The sequence below is a fragment of the Epargyreus clarus genome, unplaced genomic scaffold (genome assembly GCF_041222505.1).
Source record: "Epargyreus clarus isolate Ecla_fem2 unplaced genomic scaffold, WU_Ecla_fem_2.2 ptg000004l, whole genome shotgun sequence".
Taxonomy (NCBI): Eukaryota; Metazoa; Arthropoda; class Insecta; order Lepidoptera; family Hesperiidae; genus Epargyreus; species Epargyreus clarus.
The window spans coordinates 1,181,554-1,203,414 of NW_027332212.1; the positions used below are offsets into that span (position 1 = coordinate 1,181,554).

Sequence of the window (21,861 nt, forward strand, 5' to 3'; positions counted from 1 at the left end):
TTACTTTATAGATTAACAATGGAAGATAAGGAAATATCAAAACACTATAAAAGCTCTCAGCATTTATTAATATTTACAAACAAACACGTTGACTTAATTATAATGCTAAATTACTTAAAATATCACTTTTGCGGCGCCACAAACTCGGAATAAGTACACAATAAACATATCAAAAACTTAATTTAAATCGTAATATACAATCACAATAAATAATACGGTAACATAATGTAATGTAAACATCGATTCTTTGCGCATACTTAAAGTAGAGCAACTATTATTCTGTGGCGTACAAGTAAACATTACTAAAGTGTACAAATCTGCTTTATATTTTAATGCAAGGTGTCCGGATATTTGGTACATTACATACATACATTTTCACCCATACAGTTTTTTTTGCTTCAAGGTCAAGAATCTGGTCTTTGCATCTACAGTTTAATCTAGTGACAACAAGTTATATAGAAAAAAAATCAAATAAACGCACTATTATTATTAATCATTCGTTTTCAATTTAGGACTTTGAAAAAATATCGAAATCATATATTGTACATGGTGCCGTACAAATTATGAACATAACAAACCTTTTGTTAAATTACGTGATTACATTACAAATTAATAAACCACAATTGTATCTCCTTTAAATATCTAGGCACAGGTTTTTTACAATTAAGCACAACAAATCTTAGTGTTTACGTTAATAGAAATTATAACGTCAACATTTTTAAAAGCCCGCGAGTCAAGACTCATTATTAGTCTTGACTGGCGGGCTTTTAAAATGTATCACTTAATGAAGCAAAAACAAAAGGACTTTCATTATAGATGATTACAAAATACAAAAGGCAAAAACATATCTATTTACCATAATCATTGAACGGAGTAGTGTTTTAAAACTATGAAATTCCCATATTTCATGAAACCATAGAGTAAGATAACATAGAATATCCAACGTCAAGGCATTTCAAACATTAAGGCAGTGCTGCACTAGGATAGGCTCTTACCAATCTAATCAATTTTATGAGATTTTTACGTACCTACTTTTTAACACACAAGCTTACGTATCTAATTAGAAAAATATGTGTCAATTAGACGTATGAAGGCAATTTCTAAGGCAAAGGTGATATTGACATTCACCATAGAAAATACAGTATTATAACGAACGATCTTAGTAGGTACCAACGTTATTTATTTATTAATCAAATTAATAAATAGCTATGTCAATTGAAAACACTTGCTACAGTAAATTAATTCCACAGCACAACTATACAATCTTAAATTAAGTTATCCTACACAAATGTATGGAATATTTTGCGAATCTTAAGCAATGATTGAAATTTAAAATGGCCTCTTTTGTCTTTCTCGCTCACATTATAGAGAAAGAATTAGAGGCAAATAGAAATGCAGTCATCATACATTACATTTTTCCATTGAATCGAACAATAATAATAATTATGATTTCACGGCCCTAGAATCTCTTCTTTTGGCCTTGAATTTAAGGAAGGCCAAATACAAATTCAAAACTTGCGTTTTTGAAATTTATATAAAAAATAGTACTGATTTATAATCAATAGGTGGCACATAACACACAATATGATGCGACTTTAGCTTAAATAATTGATAGTTACCAAGAAGTTTTAAAGTTACAAAAAATATTTAGTAATAAAAATATAAATAGTAACGTTACGTTTGAATCCAAATCAAGAAACCATTCTCACAATTTACTAGAAGCCTACAGTTGCTCCCAAAAACTGGAGTATGTAACAACCCTAAAAGTCTAGCTAAATGACACATCCCAAGTTGTGCTCAACTTTCTTTCTTTAGAACATACTTTGCTTTTTTTTAATCATACTCTTCACGCGAACAAACTCAATAAAGTTAATGATATTATTGTAAACAATGACAAAGGCGCAGCTAGCGAACTGGAATTTGGATTAATCTTGGCAGCAATCTTGTTCGTAACGTTCTTGAATTTATTGACAAACTTGTCCAAAATGTCTGATCGAGGCGTTATATCACAAGCTGTGTGGCTTATAGCTCTAAGAACGGGTGCATAAAATACTCTGAAGTTGACCTCGTTGGGGTTTAATTTCGAGTACATCCAAATCGGCAGTCTGTTTGACAAAATCCATAAATTCTCCTTATAGTCCACCTTTATATCAGTAGGATAAATCATTTTTGTGTCATCCATGTATATACGTCCTTGATTCTTCATGTTGTACTCTTTATTGGTAGTCCTCCAACACGCTACAGCATTCAAATTAACCAAAGAGTAAAAGAGAACGCCAGTTTTTGGATCGACGAATGACGGGCTGGATTGCGCGTTGGGTCCTCTACTTCCTAACAGTTTGAACGCTTCAAAATTGTTTTCAGCAACTGATTGATTCCTTAGATACTCTGTTGAAACGGCAAACTCGTTGTAACTGGCCATTGGATGGAAATATAACGTGCTGTAGTTATCAGGATTGGGTGCAGATAGTCCAATTCCGAAAATGGCATCAGTCCAGCTAAAGTTGTGACCCTTCACGCTGAAGTCACAAGCTAAAGGATCAGGATGGAAGTAATGATGAGTGATCCTCCAGGACTCATTTTTCTCCCAGGAGTAAACAACGATTCCTGCCTTGCCTACATCTGCGGCATATGCGTAAGTCTTATCACAGTCCATATCTTCAACAGCGATATTGGCAAATCCTGAGTCTTGTTTCACTTGATCATCTGGGAAAATGTATTTCCTCAGTAAAATATCGGTCTTCAGATCGTATACGATGATTGCTGGTGGGTATTTCGTGGTGTTGGTTTCCAAATTGCCAATCTTGCCGTTATCCAAGACCCACAAGCGGCCGCATCGATCAGCGCGTATGCGGAAGGGAGAGACGATTTCAGGTTTGCCATCGAGACCGTCGCGTGTGTGCGCCGCCCAGCTTGGGTATGGTATAAGTTTCGGTGATCTTGTGGAATTATCTGGAAAAAGAAAACGTAAATTTTTGTCACTCTAAATGTCATAGAAAGCAGATATCGTACAATCAGAACTATCATTCTACCTTGCTGAGAATTCAGGGTTTGATCATCGGTACATAGAAAGAAAAAGGGCAAAAGAATAGCTGACAAGTAATTTAGACAACAATAAGATTAAAACAGAAATTTTACTTCAACTGAGATCTAGTACAGATTTCCCTGGGTTCAACAAGTCAACGTTTAGGTCATTGCAATCAACTACATTGTTAGCAATGATGCATTATCTTCCCAATTAAGTTCTGGATTTAATCAGATCGAGTCGTTAAGTCAATTACCTACTGTACATGATAGAGCATTCCCCTAAGCCTGACAAATTCATAAAATATTCACAGACAATTACCACCAAGGCTGATAATTGACATTTAGTAAATAGCGAAGTATGAACATTACAATTACCAGCAAAGCGCTCAATGTAGGGAAATGTCGAAAGACGACCTTTAATAAAAAAAATCATCTAGAATGTCATATAATACTATTTTACTATTTCGTTTACTATCTTTATTTCTTATTAGAGTTGGGTTGCGCTTTGCTGTGGTTCAATCTGATATTCATTAGGAAGAAAATAACAGTTCTCATTCTTGCGGGAATTTCAGGATTAAGAGTATATTAAAACATGCCTTTATACAAGTGTAATATTGTATAAAATTTTTAAATCAAACCAACTACTTCTTGGGTTTTGCGAGCACAAACATAAAATTAAAATTTATCTAAAAAGATAAAGAGTAGTACATTGTTCTCCCTCGCAGCTTAAACGTCCTCCCGTGCGGACTGTAGGGTTACTAACCAATCGGCTGTCAGGGTTTCATGTCCCCATGTCTTTGATAAGGTTTAAACGCATCGGCATAATGATAACATCCGAGACCGGCAACTAAATATGCTTGTTGTGGTACGACCTGTTGTAATTGAAGTTGTGTTTACAACAATCGTGCAATCTAATGTTAAATTATCATTATTCTGTTACGGGCGCATTACTAGGCCCGGATCTCCAGAATGAGATGCACATAATTATGCAATAGTTGTAAGTGGTACGAGGTAGAACTCTTTGCGATTCAACTCTGGAGAAACCATCGCCACATTTCTATTTGCTTTTTGTTTACTTTTAAATTAGTTTACTACACTGAACAATTCTGTATTAATACGCAAGTTTAAAAAGTACCTAAAGAGAAACTTTGCTATTCCTCATAAAGGTATGTCACATCACACATTACATAAAGTGTGATAACACACTATGACTAATAGGCCTAGTTTACATAAGTAAGATCATACTTAAAGCGTAATATTAAAGTTTGGCAATAGAAATTTTAAGGGAAATCTTACATAACTTCAAAATACGTGCCCCATGCACGTATTTCAAACCTCGAACCCGCCGATTGAGAAGCCGGTATTCTTTTAAGTACTAGTCGAATCACGCGGAATCCAAGTGAAAGGAATGAATATGTGGTAGAACCCTTTGTGGTTATTTTTCTGGTTTGAAGGGTGTGGTAAGGGAAACATACTTTTCCGAGGCGTTCCAGCTTAGGCCTCACGGGTAGCGGCGCATCTGTGGCCGACCTCTGGTAGGAATATCTAATCCTATCTGGGGTAGATTACAGATGTCCATGGGCGGCAGTAGCTACTTATCAACAGATGGACTGCATGCTCGTCTGCCACTCCTATATTATAAAAAAAGTCATCATTGATATAAGATATAGATATGAATATCGTCCCTAAAAGGATTGAAATCTCAACAAAACAAATCACAACAACAATCTCACAATCATTACAATATTTGACCATGCTTGTTGTCTAGTGCAGTCAGCACTTGAGAAATTCATAGAAGAATCTCGTGCATATTCCTACGAGATCTCTAGAAAGAGAACGGGTGGTGTTATTCTAAGGCAGCTGATATTATTATTAAAAGTTGTATATGACTTATATGTTGTGTTGGGTTGAGTTTTTTTCTACACTTAAGCCAAAAATAGGTGTAATCGTAACGAAAGCAAAACTTGGAGGTGACTTTTCGCCAGGTATGTCCGTGAGGCGTGAGACCACGCCCATTATCGAGGAATGTGGTCCGGTTGGACCTATCTCTGGGCCTTTGGTCCTTTTTTCGGAAACCTGTTTACGACGGAGTTTTAAATTCATGACGCATCTTTTCGGATTCCTGCCGAATTGGGGAAACAATGCGAATGCGATGTGATGCATTTTTTCCGTGTAGATATTTCTTCTTATTCCTGAAACAGCATATTTCGGCACTGGGGTAATGAACAAGTACGCGGTCTAACTGATATTAAATGGTTACTGCCGGTCTTGATATTCGTAACCAACTCGAATTCCTACATTGATCACTGATGGCTTTCTACTTGGACTTCTGATGGAAATATTAAATGACTACCTAATTTGACTCACTGTTATATATCATAACCAGAAAAATACAGCGCAAATTACCATGCCGTAAGAAAAAAAGTTACTGGTTTCATTACCTTTAAATTTGGAAATTTGGTATCCCAACAATCTCTGACAGACATCTAACGCTCAAATTATATTTCTGGAGTTGAATATTTGTGTAATCATATTTGCCTGTGTCCATGCACATTGCACATGACCTACAAGTACCGATAAGTTACCGATTAGGTAGTTACCGATTGTAAGAAGTACTTAAGAAAATAATTCGTACCATTTAAGTTGATATACGTCAAACTGGCAGGAACACCGGCACGCCATCTGGGGACAGTTATGAACAGCCTGTCCTCATACACCTCCAGGCCCATGGGTATATTGTTCTCCGGGATGTAGGTCTTGGCTTCCAGAGCCTGCTGCCGGGCTTCAGGCGTCAGGAATTGGAAGTCGAGCTGGTTCCACTCGTATACGATGTCCAGCTGCTCCATGCAGGTGCTGATGTACACCAGCTGGAGGATGATGAGGGTCTTGAACCCCCCCATTGTGGAGCTGAAATGAGTAAAACAATAAAGTTAAATCTTATATATAAAATTCTCGTGTCACAATGTTAGTTACCGTACTCCTCCGAAACGGCTATACCGATTTTCACCGAATTTTATATGCATATTAAGTAGGTCTGAGAATCGGCTACTATCTATTTTTCATACCCCTAAGTGATAAGGGTTGTTCACCCTTAACATTTTTTTAATTTATATGGCAACATAACATTTGGCGGGTCAGCTAGTTTTATATAGAGTTCTATGGCTTTAAAATAAGAAACGCGTTCACCTGATGGACATATGTGACAAACTCCACATAGAACAGGTTTTATCACAGATGTGTTATCACTTCTGATGACTGAGATGATCACCTCATACGTAAGGCAGGCAGCATAGAAATAGGTACCTACCCGGTAGAACCATAGTGGGCTTACCACCGCTCTCTCACTTAGCTACTTAATAAATAATCTTCGAAAGAGACAAAGTAGGTTCTATAAAGCAGAGATAGTCAGATAAACAGTTGGATTTCGTAATGACATTTCTGTCTGTACGAAATCCTGGATAACTACAGCTACTTTAAAGCAATTACTAATTTGACAATCATAAAGTAGGCAGTTGACAATCTACGCAGATCAAAGTCTTACGCTTGCACAATGAGGTCTAATTGGGCCCGGCGTTTTGGTAATAGTAGATAAGTACTTTAATCAGTCCACATTCTTCATTACCATTGAACCTATGTACGTAATTTGTAATGCTATTTTGAGGTCTTGGAATTTCAGATCGTGAATTATGATTGTATTAAGATCCTATTGATATTGTCCAAAGGTCAAAAATTTTGACACTTGATCAAAATTAACATTAATTATATTCGTAAGAATACAAAATAAAAAAAAATCACACATATCAAAATCGAGCTGTTTTTAAAGACTTTAGAGTAAGACGCTATTTTGACGCGACTTCCTTATTTGATGGGAAAGTACCAGCGCCCATCGGTAAATTGACAATTGGTTTTCACTTTTTATCAATAATTTACTGATGTTTTATATATTTTTCCTTAACAACAATATTTTAAAATGATAAGCATAAATGATGTGTGGTTCTCGTAAAAAGCGAGCTAGAAGCAAATAAAAAGTTCCGCTATTTCGATAACAATATTTATTCAATCGAATCATTAGTAGATTTATTATGAATCAAAATAGTTTAAGTATGCTTACAATCATTTCTTATCAGCTGAAATAAGGAATTAGTGGCCAAATATATTGTCGGAAGTTATCAAGTCAGACCTTCGATAAGACTTAGCACCTAATAATGCAAATGTAAGAACCGGAACAATGTATAAATGCTCGATATTAATGCATTCTTACGTCGATTAAAATTTTGACCTATTTTACGAGCGAATTGTGTCAATCACCAATCTGCATAGAAATACAATCTTCAAGAAGATATCTGTATGGGGATTTAGGTACAAAGAGTTTTTATTAATGACGCAAAGTTTTAGATTATGCAAATAAATAAAACTTTTGAATTTACTTTATGCCTGAAGTAGCGTAGAGGTAGGTATTTCTAAATGCTGTCCCTGTAGTTCCGGGACTAAAATAGGGCTACGGTATCCCCTGCCTGTCGTAAGAGGCGACTAAAAGGGGCTTCCGGGGTTGCGGGCGGCAAGAGTGGGAGCTCGAACCGCCCGGCCAGCGGCCCCGGGAAGGACGACGGTATGTGTCGACCACACACATACCGTCGTACACACCAGATGGTGTGGCGAGCGTCAAGCTCACCTGGGCGGAGCCCGACGGGGCAACGCGCTAAGAGGACTCCGGTTGCGTTCCTTTGGAGATCCCCGAGCCCTCTACGCAGTGCAGAGGACGGCCACCGGGAGGGTTTTAGTGCGGTAAAAATCCCACATAACCCGGCGTCGCACCCACGTTGTCGAGTACCTTTTTGAGGTTACCCCCTCGATAACAAAAAAAAAAGGTATTTCTAAATGCATGCAGTCTTAAATTGGAAAAATATATTCAGCTATATAATTTATTAGAATTTTTTGGTTTGTTTACTAGCGATATTTTTGTGGCTATACGCTGGCTGGTACGTTTCGAGTACGTAGGAAAATTAGAAAATCAGGAATACCCAGACAAAATCAAAGCAATTCTAAAGCCATTACAGGGTTTATTTTTGTTGATAATATTAGGTATACGGTATACCGTATACCTATATTATTTACGGCTAGTCCCCTCTATAGTTGTTTAGAACAGGTGTAGTGTACAATTTGCTATGGCGACGCAATTTATTTCTATATTCAGTGCGGACTAGCAGTTTTATGCGGGCTATACCTACTCAAAACTAGGTTAACGTTCTCAACTAGACTAAATCAGGAAGCATTGTTTTTGCATGACAACATCAAAATGTTTTTCGAAATTGAAACACGAAACCGGAACCGGTTTGTCTGAGATAATATAATCTACGCGGTGGGTGAATGGCCTTGAATGGGCCAAGCGTGGCCACTTGACTTTCGAGGTTAGGTTCACGCGAGATCAAAGGATTCTGTAGGAAGTCTATTAAAACTTTTCTTATAAACCCTCTGCTTAAAGAATACATCACCACCACACTTAGTTATGCCTCATAACAGCAGTGTTAAGTGCCGCTTCGTTTCGCTTTGAAGGGCGTGGTAAGGGCGTCTCCCTTGTTTGTTTTAACTTAAGCTACTGTTTTATTTGGCGTGGTTTTTCCATAGGCGTAACACTGAGTCATATTAGTGTCAGTAACATTGTAAAGATTTATCACCACATATAACTTTAACCGGATAAATGACGTATCCATTGTTTTTTGGGCATGATCACGCGTAATTGATTATCTAGTCATGGATGCTAGGTGCGAGACTCTCCCCGCCAATTAAGGACACCTGGAGTTAAACTTCACCACGCTTTTCCATCACGAATTAGCTTTAGCCATTTCGGTTTTTAAGACCGCCCATAAGCCATACAACGAAGATAACGACTACTTAATTATAATTAAGAACAGGAACCTTAATGTGTCATTCAAGGCACAAAAACAACAACAACACGCATAAACAAAAACACTTAGCCATCAACGGTCACCGATCCAACTTCCGACCGCGGCCAACGTTGCTTAAGCTTGTATGTCAGTTGAGTATAAGTGTGTAATGTTAATCAAATCAGGAAATCCAACCTACATACATCGGTGCCGCGATATGCACGGCGTTGCTAATTGCCGGCATATTCCTACTGCAGCCTTAGATGAGTAAAATACATAGATTGATCACTCCTAACAAGAAAGTGTGACCAGTTTTGAGAATTGGAATTGTTTCGTCAATAAAGTTTTGCCACGTCTCCGTTCTAAAATGCCCCTAAATTTTTTGAAATATTTATTTATAACGTAAATTACGTAGTTTTATTAAATGTAAATTTTCTCTAAAAATGTTTTTATTTGTGAAGAATTAAAAAAATAACTGATAAAATCATCATTTTGTGACTTCATTCAATTTCAAGGCGAAGTATCTTTCTTTTTTACTTATCAAATACTGCCAATAACAATCTTTACGACAGTTCACAGCACAGCGTCACTCCTTTTGCATAACATAACAATAACTTTATACCAATGCTGTTTAATCGTAATATTTATAGTTGTATTATGTCATTGGACGTAAGGTGCAAAAACTTGGCTAGTGGAAATGAGGATATACGATTTTGTATTGATCGTAAGAGACGTAGGTCTTCTGTAGGTGTGGTGATCGTAGAACGCTTTGTGGTTTGACAGCTCCGGCACTACCTAATTTCATACATGTTAAGCGCTGCTGCGCTCTGGTTTGAAGGGTGTGGTAGGAAACATACAAAGATTATTCATTTCTAACAAAAAATGTGACCAGTTTTGGCAATTGAAATTTTCATTGTCATCTATTTTCGTGTTTGAAAAATATTTAAAAATGTAGTTTTTAGATAATTTACGAATGAAACGACATTTCTCCGCACTTTTCTTCGATTTCGTATTTTTGCACCACTTAAGCAGTTAAGTGGTGCAAAAACACGAAATGCGCAGGCATGTCGGCATTGTTCCGCGTAAATTACATCATGACAACCATTAAATGGCTGACATAATTGTTAAGCAATTTATTGGCTTCCTTCAATTACAAGGCGTTGAGATATCTCTATATATATCTATGGAGACATATGTATTTTTCCAAGTCATTCCAGCTTCGTTGTCCAGGATAACGTAACTTTATCTATTCATCGCATATCATTAACCTTAGTTAGCAGTTCTATCTGGAGTTGATTTCAGATGTCCATGGTCGGCGATGGTCACGTACTCCCCTACCATCACTTCATGCACTGAATATTAGTACTAGCAATGTATAAATAATTAAATATCTGACTAAAAAATATTGGAAAATAATATCTCAGAATTTTTTTATAAAGCTAATAAACATTTAATTAAACTTATTATGACTCAATAACGATATTATAATATATAAACCGAGCATAATAATATCATGTTTACATTGCCGCTTAACAATTAATAGTGCAAATAATAACTATAGAAAGGCGTTATTCGGCCTTGGTAGCGAACAACGAATTTATACAGCCTCGATCGCAAACGCTTGTTGGTAGACAAATACATGATAATAATATAATACTTTAATAAGGTCCAGAGTGACGTGTAGATCAGAACGTGGTATATGACAATATGTAATATGAGAACAACAGCAAAACCGCTTAAGTACAAATTTGATATTTTTAAACTGGGTATCAATATTTTAATTACATATTAAAGTGTTTCAAATATAACTTTGTTTTAAAGTTAGCGTTCACAAAGCTTCGATGTCAAAGCTGAAAATCACAAGTAAGATTAAGAATTTTGTGACCGAAGTCTTTTTATACCTCTCAGTGTCATCATTAATCACCACAATCTATGCCTGAACGTATCCCTGGAAGTAAGGAAAGACTAGCATGCCACTAGCGGCCACCGATCAATTGACCGCGCAACGTTGCTTAACTTTATAGATTACGATCTATAAGCCACACAGCTAAGCGCTTTAAATTATTAAATAGCTTAGAAAACTCGCTATAGAAAATTTCCATGCCTAGTTTTTTGGCGCAATTGCCACCTTTGGAATGTATACCTGTCTAGGCGCTTGCCTACTAGGTTGCAAGCACATTCCTAAGGATCGCAAATAGTAAATACCACTTACGCGGAGCGAGGTTACATTGCGACAGTGTGCTGAGGCCTACATATTAGTAGAAACCATCTGCAGGTTGAAGAAGTACGAGTGCCACACCTACTTGTAGTTTGAGTGTAAAGAGTGTGAGAAAAACGCTTCTGCAATCCGCTTCATTTGAACTATTGTAACTTACTCTAACTTGGAATTTTTTCTGAGCATATGTGAGCGTAAGCAAACAAAAGATACTTAACTTTTTTTAATAAAACGTAAGCCTTAACAGTCTAGCATTGACTTATAATGAACAGGCTAAACCGGTGCTCAACATTTGCAATCGTATATAGAATTTTCAAGAAACAACCCTTGAGAGTGCTAACAAAAATAATTTTGTTTAATACCTTACGAGACTAAACAGGGGTTGCAAACATTTATTCAAGAAACTGGTACAACCGCTGTAGCGAAAAAACTGCGCTGCTGGAGCTGTGCGTGTGTTCTTTGTAAAGAAGCTGAGAATTTCGTCCTCTATAATTCATCGATGAAGGTCACAATAACCGTTACACTTATCCAACCCCTTGCAAGTATTATTAAAACCCTTCGTTGTTTATTGGTAGGGTGACATCTCTAAAAGGATTAAGACACTGGTTTCTGGTAAACATAGTCCTAATAAAGTTACAAATTTATAACATGACGACAAGGATAATGTTGCCTATTTCCCGTAGAGAAACATAGAACATTCATTACAAAATATATTCCTAGAATCCTTCCAGTTTGTATAGAAATCGATGTGCTATCCTGGTAGAATAAAGATAATTTATGTATTTTAATCTCTTAGCCGAGCTGTTTGTTATTGAGGCATTATCTTAAAAATATACACAACTAAAACGATTACAACGGAATATTCATAATCGGACAATGATACACTCATATCCATAAGTACAAAAGGAAATGACGATAACTAATGAACGGTACACAAGAAACAGTATAAAGGAATGACAGATCGGCCTCAAGCCCTCAATAGATGACTGTTGATGGGTCAGAAAACCTTGCATTTATTCATTGCATTATTAACGCGACTCACGACAATTAGCAAAGTCTCATTAAGGAGTACAATCGGGTAATTAGAAATCTGTGACGATAAACAGGATGTGATTCTAGAGATTCTGTCGATGTCTTTGTTATAGGAAGTGAAGATTGAAATGAATTAGCGATTGAGAATGAGTTTAACACGAACCTATCTTTCAACATTTACAATGACTGCAATGATATACATTATGAAAATTGATAATGGGTTCTTCTGCCTGATCCTATGTTTAACCCTAAATAGGTTTAAAGATAGCATAATACCTAATTTTTTTATATACTTTGATTAAATTTAAACTTAAGTTTTAAGGCTGTAATATTATACATGTTTCTGGAACATTTGTTCATAATAGGAATCAATTGTAGAATTTCGCCCTTCAAAATTTTTGAACAATGACCCTCTTAAAATGGCCATGTCTTATAAAGGGCAAACCTAACATCACCCAATACATGTTTTTCCTGTTTGTAAAAAAATATGCACGATTGAGGTGATTTGACAGAATATTTTATTTTTCATATTTGATATATTAATTTGGTAATGTTCACGAAAGTTTTATTATTTTAGTAAACTGACCCTTCGAAACCAAAATTTTATGAAAAATTAACCAATTACCAAATCATTTTCGTAATCCAACAAAACTGTCATCATATTAACAAAGGTACAATCGAATTACTGAAATTTCTAGTCCTTTTTATTAATTAGACTTACCTTTAATAATGTTTTTATACGCATCATCTAATTCCACCGATAAAATCGGATACCATTTACTAAGCATGTTGGACACATGAAGGTGAGCCAGCTACTATTTTGGGCTATTTCATATTTGCTTTGCTACCTTCATCAATATACATGTAGCCAAATTTGGCAGTTCCAAACTCAGCTATGTAAGCAACTGCAAGATCATTCAATAAAAAAATAGAAGCTGTTGGTCATGGATAGCTGCTAAACCTCTTCGTCCGATTTTGACAGATGAAACGTCATCGTACTTTTCATCGTAAAGGTAAATCGTAATTAAACTGAAGATAATTTTTCAAGTAACTTAGTTAATCTTCTTAGACAAATATAGCAATAGATATGACTCAAATCCTACTGAAGACTGTAACAAATGTATGGGTTCAAAGTGTTGACGCAGACGAAATAGGTACAGAAAAATGCGGCCCAGACGTATTTTAGTTGTGGAAAAGAACAGTTGCTCGGTTATTACTGACTAAACGTTGCAAATTTCAGGAACTGAATGAGGCAGCTTCAGCGATTACGTCACTACTCCTTTATACGCAAGAGGTAATTCCGGTTATGAATAATAATTTCTGTAACTGTTTTAACGAGCTAATTTGATATTACAACAAGATAATTAGTCATCGAAAAGAAAAAAACAAGGAAGCTTTATATTAAGATTTCCACCAACATAACCTGAAGCGTTTCGAACATTTTTTTCCTGTCCCACGGAAAATTCCTCATCGATATTTCCTGTGGCCCCCAAACCTGAATTACTTGGCACATTGGCCTTTATTGCCTTAACGTACAGGCTATATTCTTTTCACACGTGTGGTCTCATATACCTTATGCCACGGGCGGGGTTGCACGGTGGACCGCCATGACCTACAATCAGGACAGTCACTAAGGCTGTCGCACGCAGTACCTACCGGCAGAACGATTCAATTATTTATTACTTATTTCACGGCCTCAAGAAGTTCAATTACGTTTCGTTTCGACACGTCGAAATTGATTTGGAATGATTACTAATAAGTATCAACTAGATATCGAATGTAATCGCAAAATTGACCTTATCAATTAAGAAGTTCAAGAAAATGTTGGTTCTAAGTTTTTCCAGAACGTTACTACTTAAATGCCTTCAATTAATAGCAAAAAGAAGAGTAGACCAACCAATTTTAACCAACAATGAAGCATGGCACATGTCTAATGTATTCTTCTTCGACTTTCCGAAGTTAGGCTACAGATTATTCAGCCACCATCAAACAATAGATAACGAATTCATGAAAGACATTCAAATGATACCATTGTTCCATTTCACTTCCCGCCACATAACCAATTTCGCGGGACCTCATTTGAATATCACAATATGCGCCACAGATAAGCAAACTACATTCGCCAGAGGTTATAAATGTGAGACAATAACATAAATCAATTTGGAATAACAAGACTCTGAGTCATTTTAACACAAAGCGTTCAAGAGTATGGCGCTCAATATTTAAAACTATTTGCACACATGCCAGTAATTTTTAATTGAGACAACCGTGAAATGGCTGACGTCACCGCCACTTGTGTTAACATGAAAATAAGCTAACTAGTTATTTAATACTTATACTATTTATCATTCTGTAATATTATAAAAGCAAGGTCTTCAAATGGTAGATAATTAGACGATAACTAGGTTTATGAGATATGTATTTAATTATTAATTAAGAGAGGAAATAAAATTAGCAACCTAATAAATATGAAAAATGAAGATGCGTGTGAACTGGGCCCTTTTCCCTTTGACAAAGCTTCTTGAAAATAGGAAACGAGCATGCTCTTTTATAGCTTGATTATTGAGCTTGAAGTCTGATACATATGAAGTACGATAACACATCTGCAATCAATCGCAAATAGGATTGAAGCTGTGCTTAATGTCTGCCACAAATGCATTTCCAGTATTGAGAACTAAATTGGAATTCCTCGTGTAAGTTTCAAACATATTGTAATCAGCTATATTTTGCAGAAATGGTATTTTTTCTTTCTATCTGTCAGTTTTAAAGTAAGTTTTACCTGATCTGATTGATCTTTTAGTGAATTCAAGTGCTGAAACAGAGTTAATTTTAAAAATGATTTCAATTGGATATTCTCGTGAAGCCAAATTTCTTTGTATGATTTTATTTAGAGAAAGAATAATGGACATAACAAATGTAAATAACACACAACAAAATAATATCCATCAGCAACTTTAATAGGTTAAATATTATATTTCATATTTCATAAATATTGTTATTTTATGTAGCTTCAAAATATAGTTTAGAAAATACGAATCTATTTATATTTATTATATCATACTTATTTGTAACAAAGTATTAATTAAATGTATGAAACACTTTGTAAACAAATATTTCTAATAAAATTTCGATGTACAACACGACGTAAATAAGTAAGTAGCTACAACATATCATAAGCTTAACAAGCTCATCACATGATCTGTTGAATTATCTTGTTGCAATACGTATATATTTTGTACACATCGTGACATAGTAAATGTCCTAATTACAATAACAAACAACATAAAATGACATTGAAATTTAATGCGTAAATAAGTATCGCCATCACGAAAACCTACTTGTCGTGTCATGTGATGTATTTTCACTGCCGACTACTAAGAGTGTGTAACTGACAACATACGAGAAGTTGTATAAAAAGTCTTTATTTTTTTCACGATAAAAACTTTTGTTCTTTATAAAATATATTATACATTATAAAAAAACATTTAGATTATAAAATAAGATCATGAAGGTGGTAGAACCGTCTGTGGTTCGACTGCGGAGGTACTATAGCCTAATCTGTAGACAGAATATTATTATGGATAATAAACCGTTTTTCGTTATTTGAGAATTCTAAAATTTCTTTAATAGTATTGAAGTTATTGCGGACTATTTTTTATGTAAATTCCATAACCACGCCCTGCCAACATATGTATACCAGCTGAAGTATAAATGATGAATTAAGTTAACATATTTTCATAGCAACTATAGCAACTATTAGGGCCATGAATGAAGCGAATAATATTGTCTATCTATCTTACTATTTCATAATATAGGCAGCAAAGGAGCACGTGATGGTAAATGCTAGTTTCTTGGATACCTGTAATCTACTCGTCGTTGCTACCCCGAGAGTAAGTTTGAACGCCTTATTTAAGTTTCATCCTTCCTTCATCCTTTGTGAACACAACAACGCTTACTACTGTTTTTAGGCAATAAACCTTGCGATAGGACGATGCGACCGACCCACCTTTATTTAAAATAGATATGCATGACTAGTACGCATACTTGTAATTCGTTCTCTATGCTTTTATTATGCAACGTGCCCGAGGAATCCATTATGAAGGCAGCTTGCATAAACCCTCAGATGGGCATTTGTATGCAAATAGCTTGATAACATAATGTGACTTGCATCTCGACCGATGCGATTTGCACATGTGAAAAGTGCAAACTTGTTTGGGAAATGGCCTTTATGTATGTCCCTACCAAAATATATACGACGAAAACAACTACAAAATACCGTTTTTATGTATATTTTGAGAAAATGTATGTAGTAAGTTATAGAGAATAGTTAACATATTAGATAGTCGATTGAATAGTTCATACGAACTACTTTCTCTAAAACATTCTCCAAAAGCCATTTATTTGACGACTTTTTCGGTTAACATTTTGCTTATAAATTGCTTAAACTTTAAAATAGATTTGGAATAACCTTCATGGGAAAAAAATGTTAAAAAATTAACTGTTTCATGATAAGATTCGTTACTTACTAGGGGTCGCAAACCGGTATTCGAGATTTCGAAAATACCGGGATACCGGGCCAAATTTAGGTCTTATTAATACCGGTTTTAATTTCACAAAAACCGGGATATTCGGTATTTTCGGTTTTTAGTAATATAAAATAAAATAAAGTTATAGTCATACAAATTTACTCCAATGGACTCTAGCACAATGCAAAAGTCCATATTAAACAAGCGTTAGAATCGACACAACCTATGAAAATCAACAAACATCAGCATTGGATGTCAGGTGAGACTTGGCGTATTGTATAACTTCGTCGGAGAGCTAAAGAAAAGGTTCGTCTATTCAGAACCTAAATCAACTGTACGCACAATTACAAGCTGGATACAGAATAAATCTTAATACTCGTCTTAAAAACCTCAGCGTAGAGTTAGAAGGACACTCTGATCGATTTGAAATAAAAGATCTCTTAAAAATCCGATATGTGACCCATCAATTTAAATCCAGAACATGGGCTATTGAGGATTCTGATGGTGTGATACCGAAATTAAGGAAATCGTCCAAGTATGGCAAAATACTGCATATTACTTTTCTCTAATAGTGCAACACCTTATACACAACATATGCCAAAAAATGAAATACAAAAAGAACCATCTATGTATATTCAAAGATGAAGTACGCGCTGCTATTTAATTTATTAAAACGCGACAAAGCAATTGACATATTCCTATTGATATTCCTATTGAAGTGTGTCGATCAATGGATGAACTCAAGGTTGACATGTTGCATACCATATGTAATCGCGTCTGGGAAAATGGACAGTGACCACGACACTGGGCCCACTCTATTTTCATTACACTTCATACAAAAGGGTCGACAAGGAAGTGCAGTAACTACTGTGCTATAGTTTTATGCTATATTTCTTGTGTGTATCACAATAAAAGAAACATTTAGAGGAAGATTATATATTTTCATAAATATTTTATAACAATGACAATTGGCAACGGGGAGGCATTGGCCGTAAGCCTGGACATCGCTAAGCCCTTTGACGGGGTCTGGCTTAGGGCCCTTCTCGCGAAGTTACAATCTTAAGGTCTTCCCGAGAGGTTGTGCACATGGACAGTCAGCTTTCTGTCTGAGCGGCATATTAAGGTCGTAGTTGACGGGTGCTGCTCAGACACGAAGCTCATCAACGCTTGCGTGCCCCAAGGGTCTGTATTATCTCCCACGCTTTTTATTCTGCATATCAATGATTTACTGCTACAAACCGGTGGCATTCATTGCTATGCAGATGATAGCACGGGAGATGCTAAGTACACAGGCCGTGCGGACACCTCTCGAACATTCGTGGAAGAAATCAGAATCCGACTTGTGTCTGAAATCGAGAACTCTCTGGAGCGGGTCTCGGAATAGGGTCGGTCGTCTTAACCTTGTTGAGTTCAACCCCACGAAGACACGAGTCTGCGCGTTTACCGCTAAAAAGCCCCATTCGTCATAGCGCCTAAGTTCAAAAGTACCCCGCTCACCATTGGTAAAAGTGTAGGGATCCTGGGAGTCAATATCTCGTGACACATGCAGTATCGGAGTCATTTGGAAGTTAAAGCCAAATTTGCTTCAAAGAAACTGGGCTTCCTGGACAGAGCCAAGGTGTGCTTTACTGGGGAGCAACTCCTTCTGCTTTATGAAGCGCAAGTGAGGCCCCACATCGTGTACTACTCGCATCTCTGGACAGGGGCACCACAATACCAGCATAACCCACTTGACCGTACAGAAACGCGCGGTGCGAATCGTCGATGACCCAGCGATCTCTGATCGGTTGGAACCCTTAAGCCTGTGGAGGGACATAGGTTCCCTCTGCGTGTTCTACCGACTTTACAATGGTGAGTGTTCTGGCGTAGACGATACGGATGCAAGCTCGCCGTAAAATTGATGCCCTAGAAATACTATTCTCTGGATCTACGCTTATCTGGATTAGAATACTAAAATATTTCGACCACATATTTAGGGACGAGAACTCAGTAGTACGGCTTGTAGTTCAGTCAAAGGTAGAAGGAAAGAGGACACGCGGCAGATCGCCTACTCGCTGAACAGACCTTATAAAATCTAGCACACAGATAGGAGGCGGTGGTAAAGGATCGCAAGAGCGACTGTTCACGGCAGCTGTGGATGACTGACCAGTTGTCATCATCATGCCACGACCCCTCTGTCAAGAGTGCACGAATAGTCGAATACAGAGATATTTTTTTCCAGCTTTCCACATATTTTTTTATATAATTAATTTATTGATGAATTCGGAACTCATAACGTCGTTAATAACTCATAAACTTCTGTAATTAACTTGGTATTAAGTAATAGGACCTATTTTCCTTCGGAATACCACTAAATTAACATTACATAGTAAAATGCTTAATAAAAATTAGTAACTTTATCTTAATCTCGGAAATATCGAAAAAACCGGAATACCGGGATTTGTCTGGGGTCAGTACCGAAAATACCGGTTTTGCTTAGATGGTCCGGTATTGCGACCCCTATTACTTACCAAGCAATCAATACTTTCAGATTAATCGTAAAAAATCAAATCAGAATCAAAATAAAAAATAAATCTTGAGTGATTTTGCAACCCTACTCATGACGCGTACCTACATACATATGTTAAGGCAACTTATAACAAAAGTTGAACTTGTTTTATGAACTTAAATCAAAAACAAATGCAAAAAGTATCATAAAATAAATGCTTCCTGTGTAGATACGAAGAACTATTAAAATTAACGTGTTAGCTCCAGTTAACAACTCAAAAACGGATTCCATTGTTCTGTAGTTAATAAAAAACTACACTTGCAATTAATCTGAATTCTCACGTTGTGTAGTTTTATATAGTTGTATGGATTCTCATAGTTAGGTATGAACTGGGATTTAAATAATAATTATACCATTTATTACTGTGGTACAGAAAAAATGATTTTGTACTTATGTGGTTTTTGTTTAAGACCCTCTAGAGACTTGATATACGAGTATAAAAGGAAAAAATACTAAGGAGGTATTTTTATAATCTGTTTATAAATTATATTCGTATTTACAAGGAGTTGTAAAAATATTTTCCAACGTTTTCCAAGCCGGTAGTATCTACTGGATACTCCTCCGTTGATAAATTTTTAAGCGACTAGACTATGATACAACTTGTCATCGCTTCCTTCATTATTTCGAAAAAACATTCTATATATGCTATTTTATATTTTTGAATATAAAATAGTATATATAGAATGTTTTTTTAAAAAATATAAAATAGAAATAGGTATTTCCCAAATCACAGCATGTGTACAAATTCAACTTTTTGCAACTTATTTATTTTATTTTATTTTATTTACTCTTTATTGACCATGTTAAAAACAGTGTGGTACAAGAGGCGGACTTAATGCTAAATAGCATTTTCTCCCAGTCAACCTTAGGGATGTGCAGAAAAATTGAAAGCGGTACAACTATACTAAAAAAAAAAATAAGTACGAAATAAAATAAAACATTAAAAAAAAGAAAGAATTATAAGAAAGAAGAAGAACTTATGTTACGATTTTGCAATTTTTGCATAATTCGTAGGGGCTACTTTTCCGACTTGCACTAATTTTCCGACTGGAATTATAAGCACGGTTATAAGTGCAGTTAATTCGTCAGTTACCACTCAACGAACCCGTTAAATAAACATAAAATATAAGAATAGCAACTCGTTTTTCCAAGTCAACTATACCCCGTTAATTTTGCTGCTGACATTTATAGCAATAAGGAGAACTTTCTGAGGTATTCTTTTGATCTGAATATAAATAGAAGGTAGGTGTTGCAAAAAATAAGACGAGATAAACTTAACTAAATTATTGCTTACTAATTATTACTTTCTAAGTACGTATGTACACAATACTTTCATATTTACTTAAATCCACATGACCGGTCAAAAAACTAAGTAAACCAAAATATCCGTTGATATAACTATTCGACGGAAACCTAATTGACTTAATTATAATGTTTTATTACAAGCAAAGAAAAAATAATATACGAAACCCTAATTTTAACGTTACCGTGATTAAAAACAAAAACATACACGTTTAAGGCGTTTAAAGTAGGCGCTAACTAGCTACCATAACGGTTGAACTTTAAAACATGAACATGACATAACATACCCGCTAGACATTCGTTACTCGAGAGAACTAGTTTAAAAATTATAACTTTCATTCAATGCTAAGTCACAGCACCTTCGGGCAAACAATGATCCAATCAGTTATACAACTGCCAACGTAACATAATTGCAAGTAAATGCACTAACCTTATAAGCTTCAGAATGCAGTTGTTTTTGATAAACGTTACGACACGGGCGAGCTCTATAGGTCGCGAGCGCGGACTGAGGACTGAGGTAACTGCTTCTTGTTGATCAGTCCGCCGGTACTGTGACCACGCTGCCTCCTTTACAATGAACTGAACAAACGAATGTCACGTATGAATGACAAAAGCTTGACAACTCAACTCGAAAATACGAAACAGATAGTGATAGTAGAGCGAGTTTTGCGAGATTTTCGTAGGGAAATAGGAGATCATTTTGTAGGAATTTATAGCAGCAAACAAGCAAATCTTTAAAAGGATCTATTAGATAAGAAAATATATTTTTGGATTCGATATCCCATTTAATTAAGGTTTTAGCCCGTAGAGTTTATAGAAATGGGTTATTTGAAAACGAAAATCCTGTTTTACCTCACTGAAGCTCGAAGATTCTTACATAAGAGAGGTCTCGTGAAATGGTAAATTAGCTGTACATGCATAAAGTATATGTCATGTTACGAGATTTTGTTTTTTTGCGTACTATAGTACGTACAGTAGTGATATTGCAGCTATAGTCTGATGTAGGAAGCCACACGCCACACTGCTCTCGACGTCTAGCCGGCTAGATTGCAAAGTGTTGCACATAAACACATTATACAGCAAGAAACCATAACTTGAAATATTACTGAACTAATTATAGTTTTATTCCATTTGAAAATTATCTCAGCCAGATTAATCTAAACATGGATTTTTTAGAGCTTCATTTACATTTACAAACCCTATAGGGATGAATGTTGGAAAAACAAGTTACAAATATACAAGCGTATGAATGACGGGCATTTGATACTAAAACTTAATGTTCTGAGCCTAAATACTTTAGAAATAAACATTATCATTGCATGCTGT

General features: G+C 35.8%; 1 protein-coding gene across 1 annotated transcript; it reads right to left on the reverse strand.

Annotated features, from left to right (window-relative positions):
- Positions 1 to 49: 49 nt before the first annotated feature.
- Positions 50 to 21,120, reverse strand: yellow-f (protein yellow-like). Its single transcript, XM_073092852.1, has 3 exons — positions 20,966 to 21,120; positions 5,663 to 5,934; positions 50 to 2,952 (listed from the first exon to the last, which is right to left on the reverse strand). Exons 2-3 carry the CDS (start codon positions 5,925 to 5,927, stop codon positions 1,847 to 1,849), a joined length of 1,371 nt encoding a protein of 456 aa, XP_072948953.1. The 5' UTR covers positions 5,928 to 5,934; positions 20,966 to 21,120; the 3' UTR covers positions 50 to 1,846.
- Positions 21,121 to 21,861: the final 741 nt, after the last annotated feature.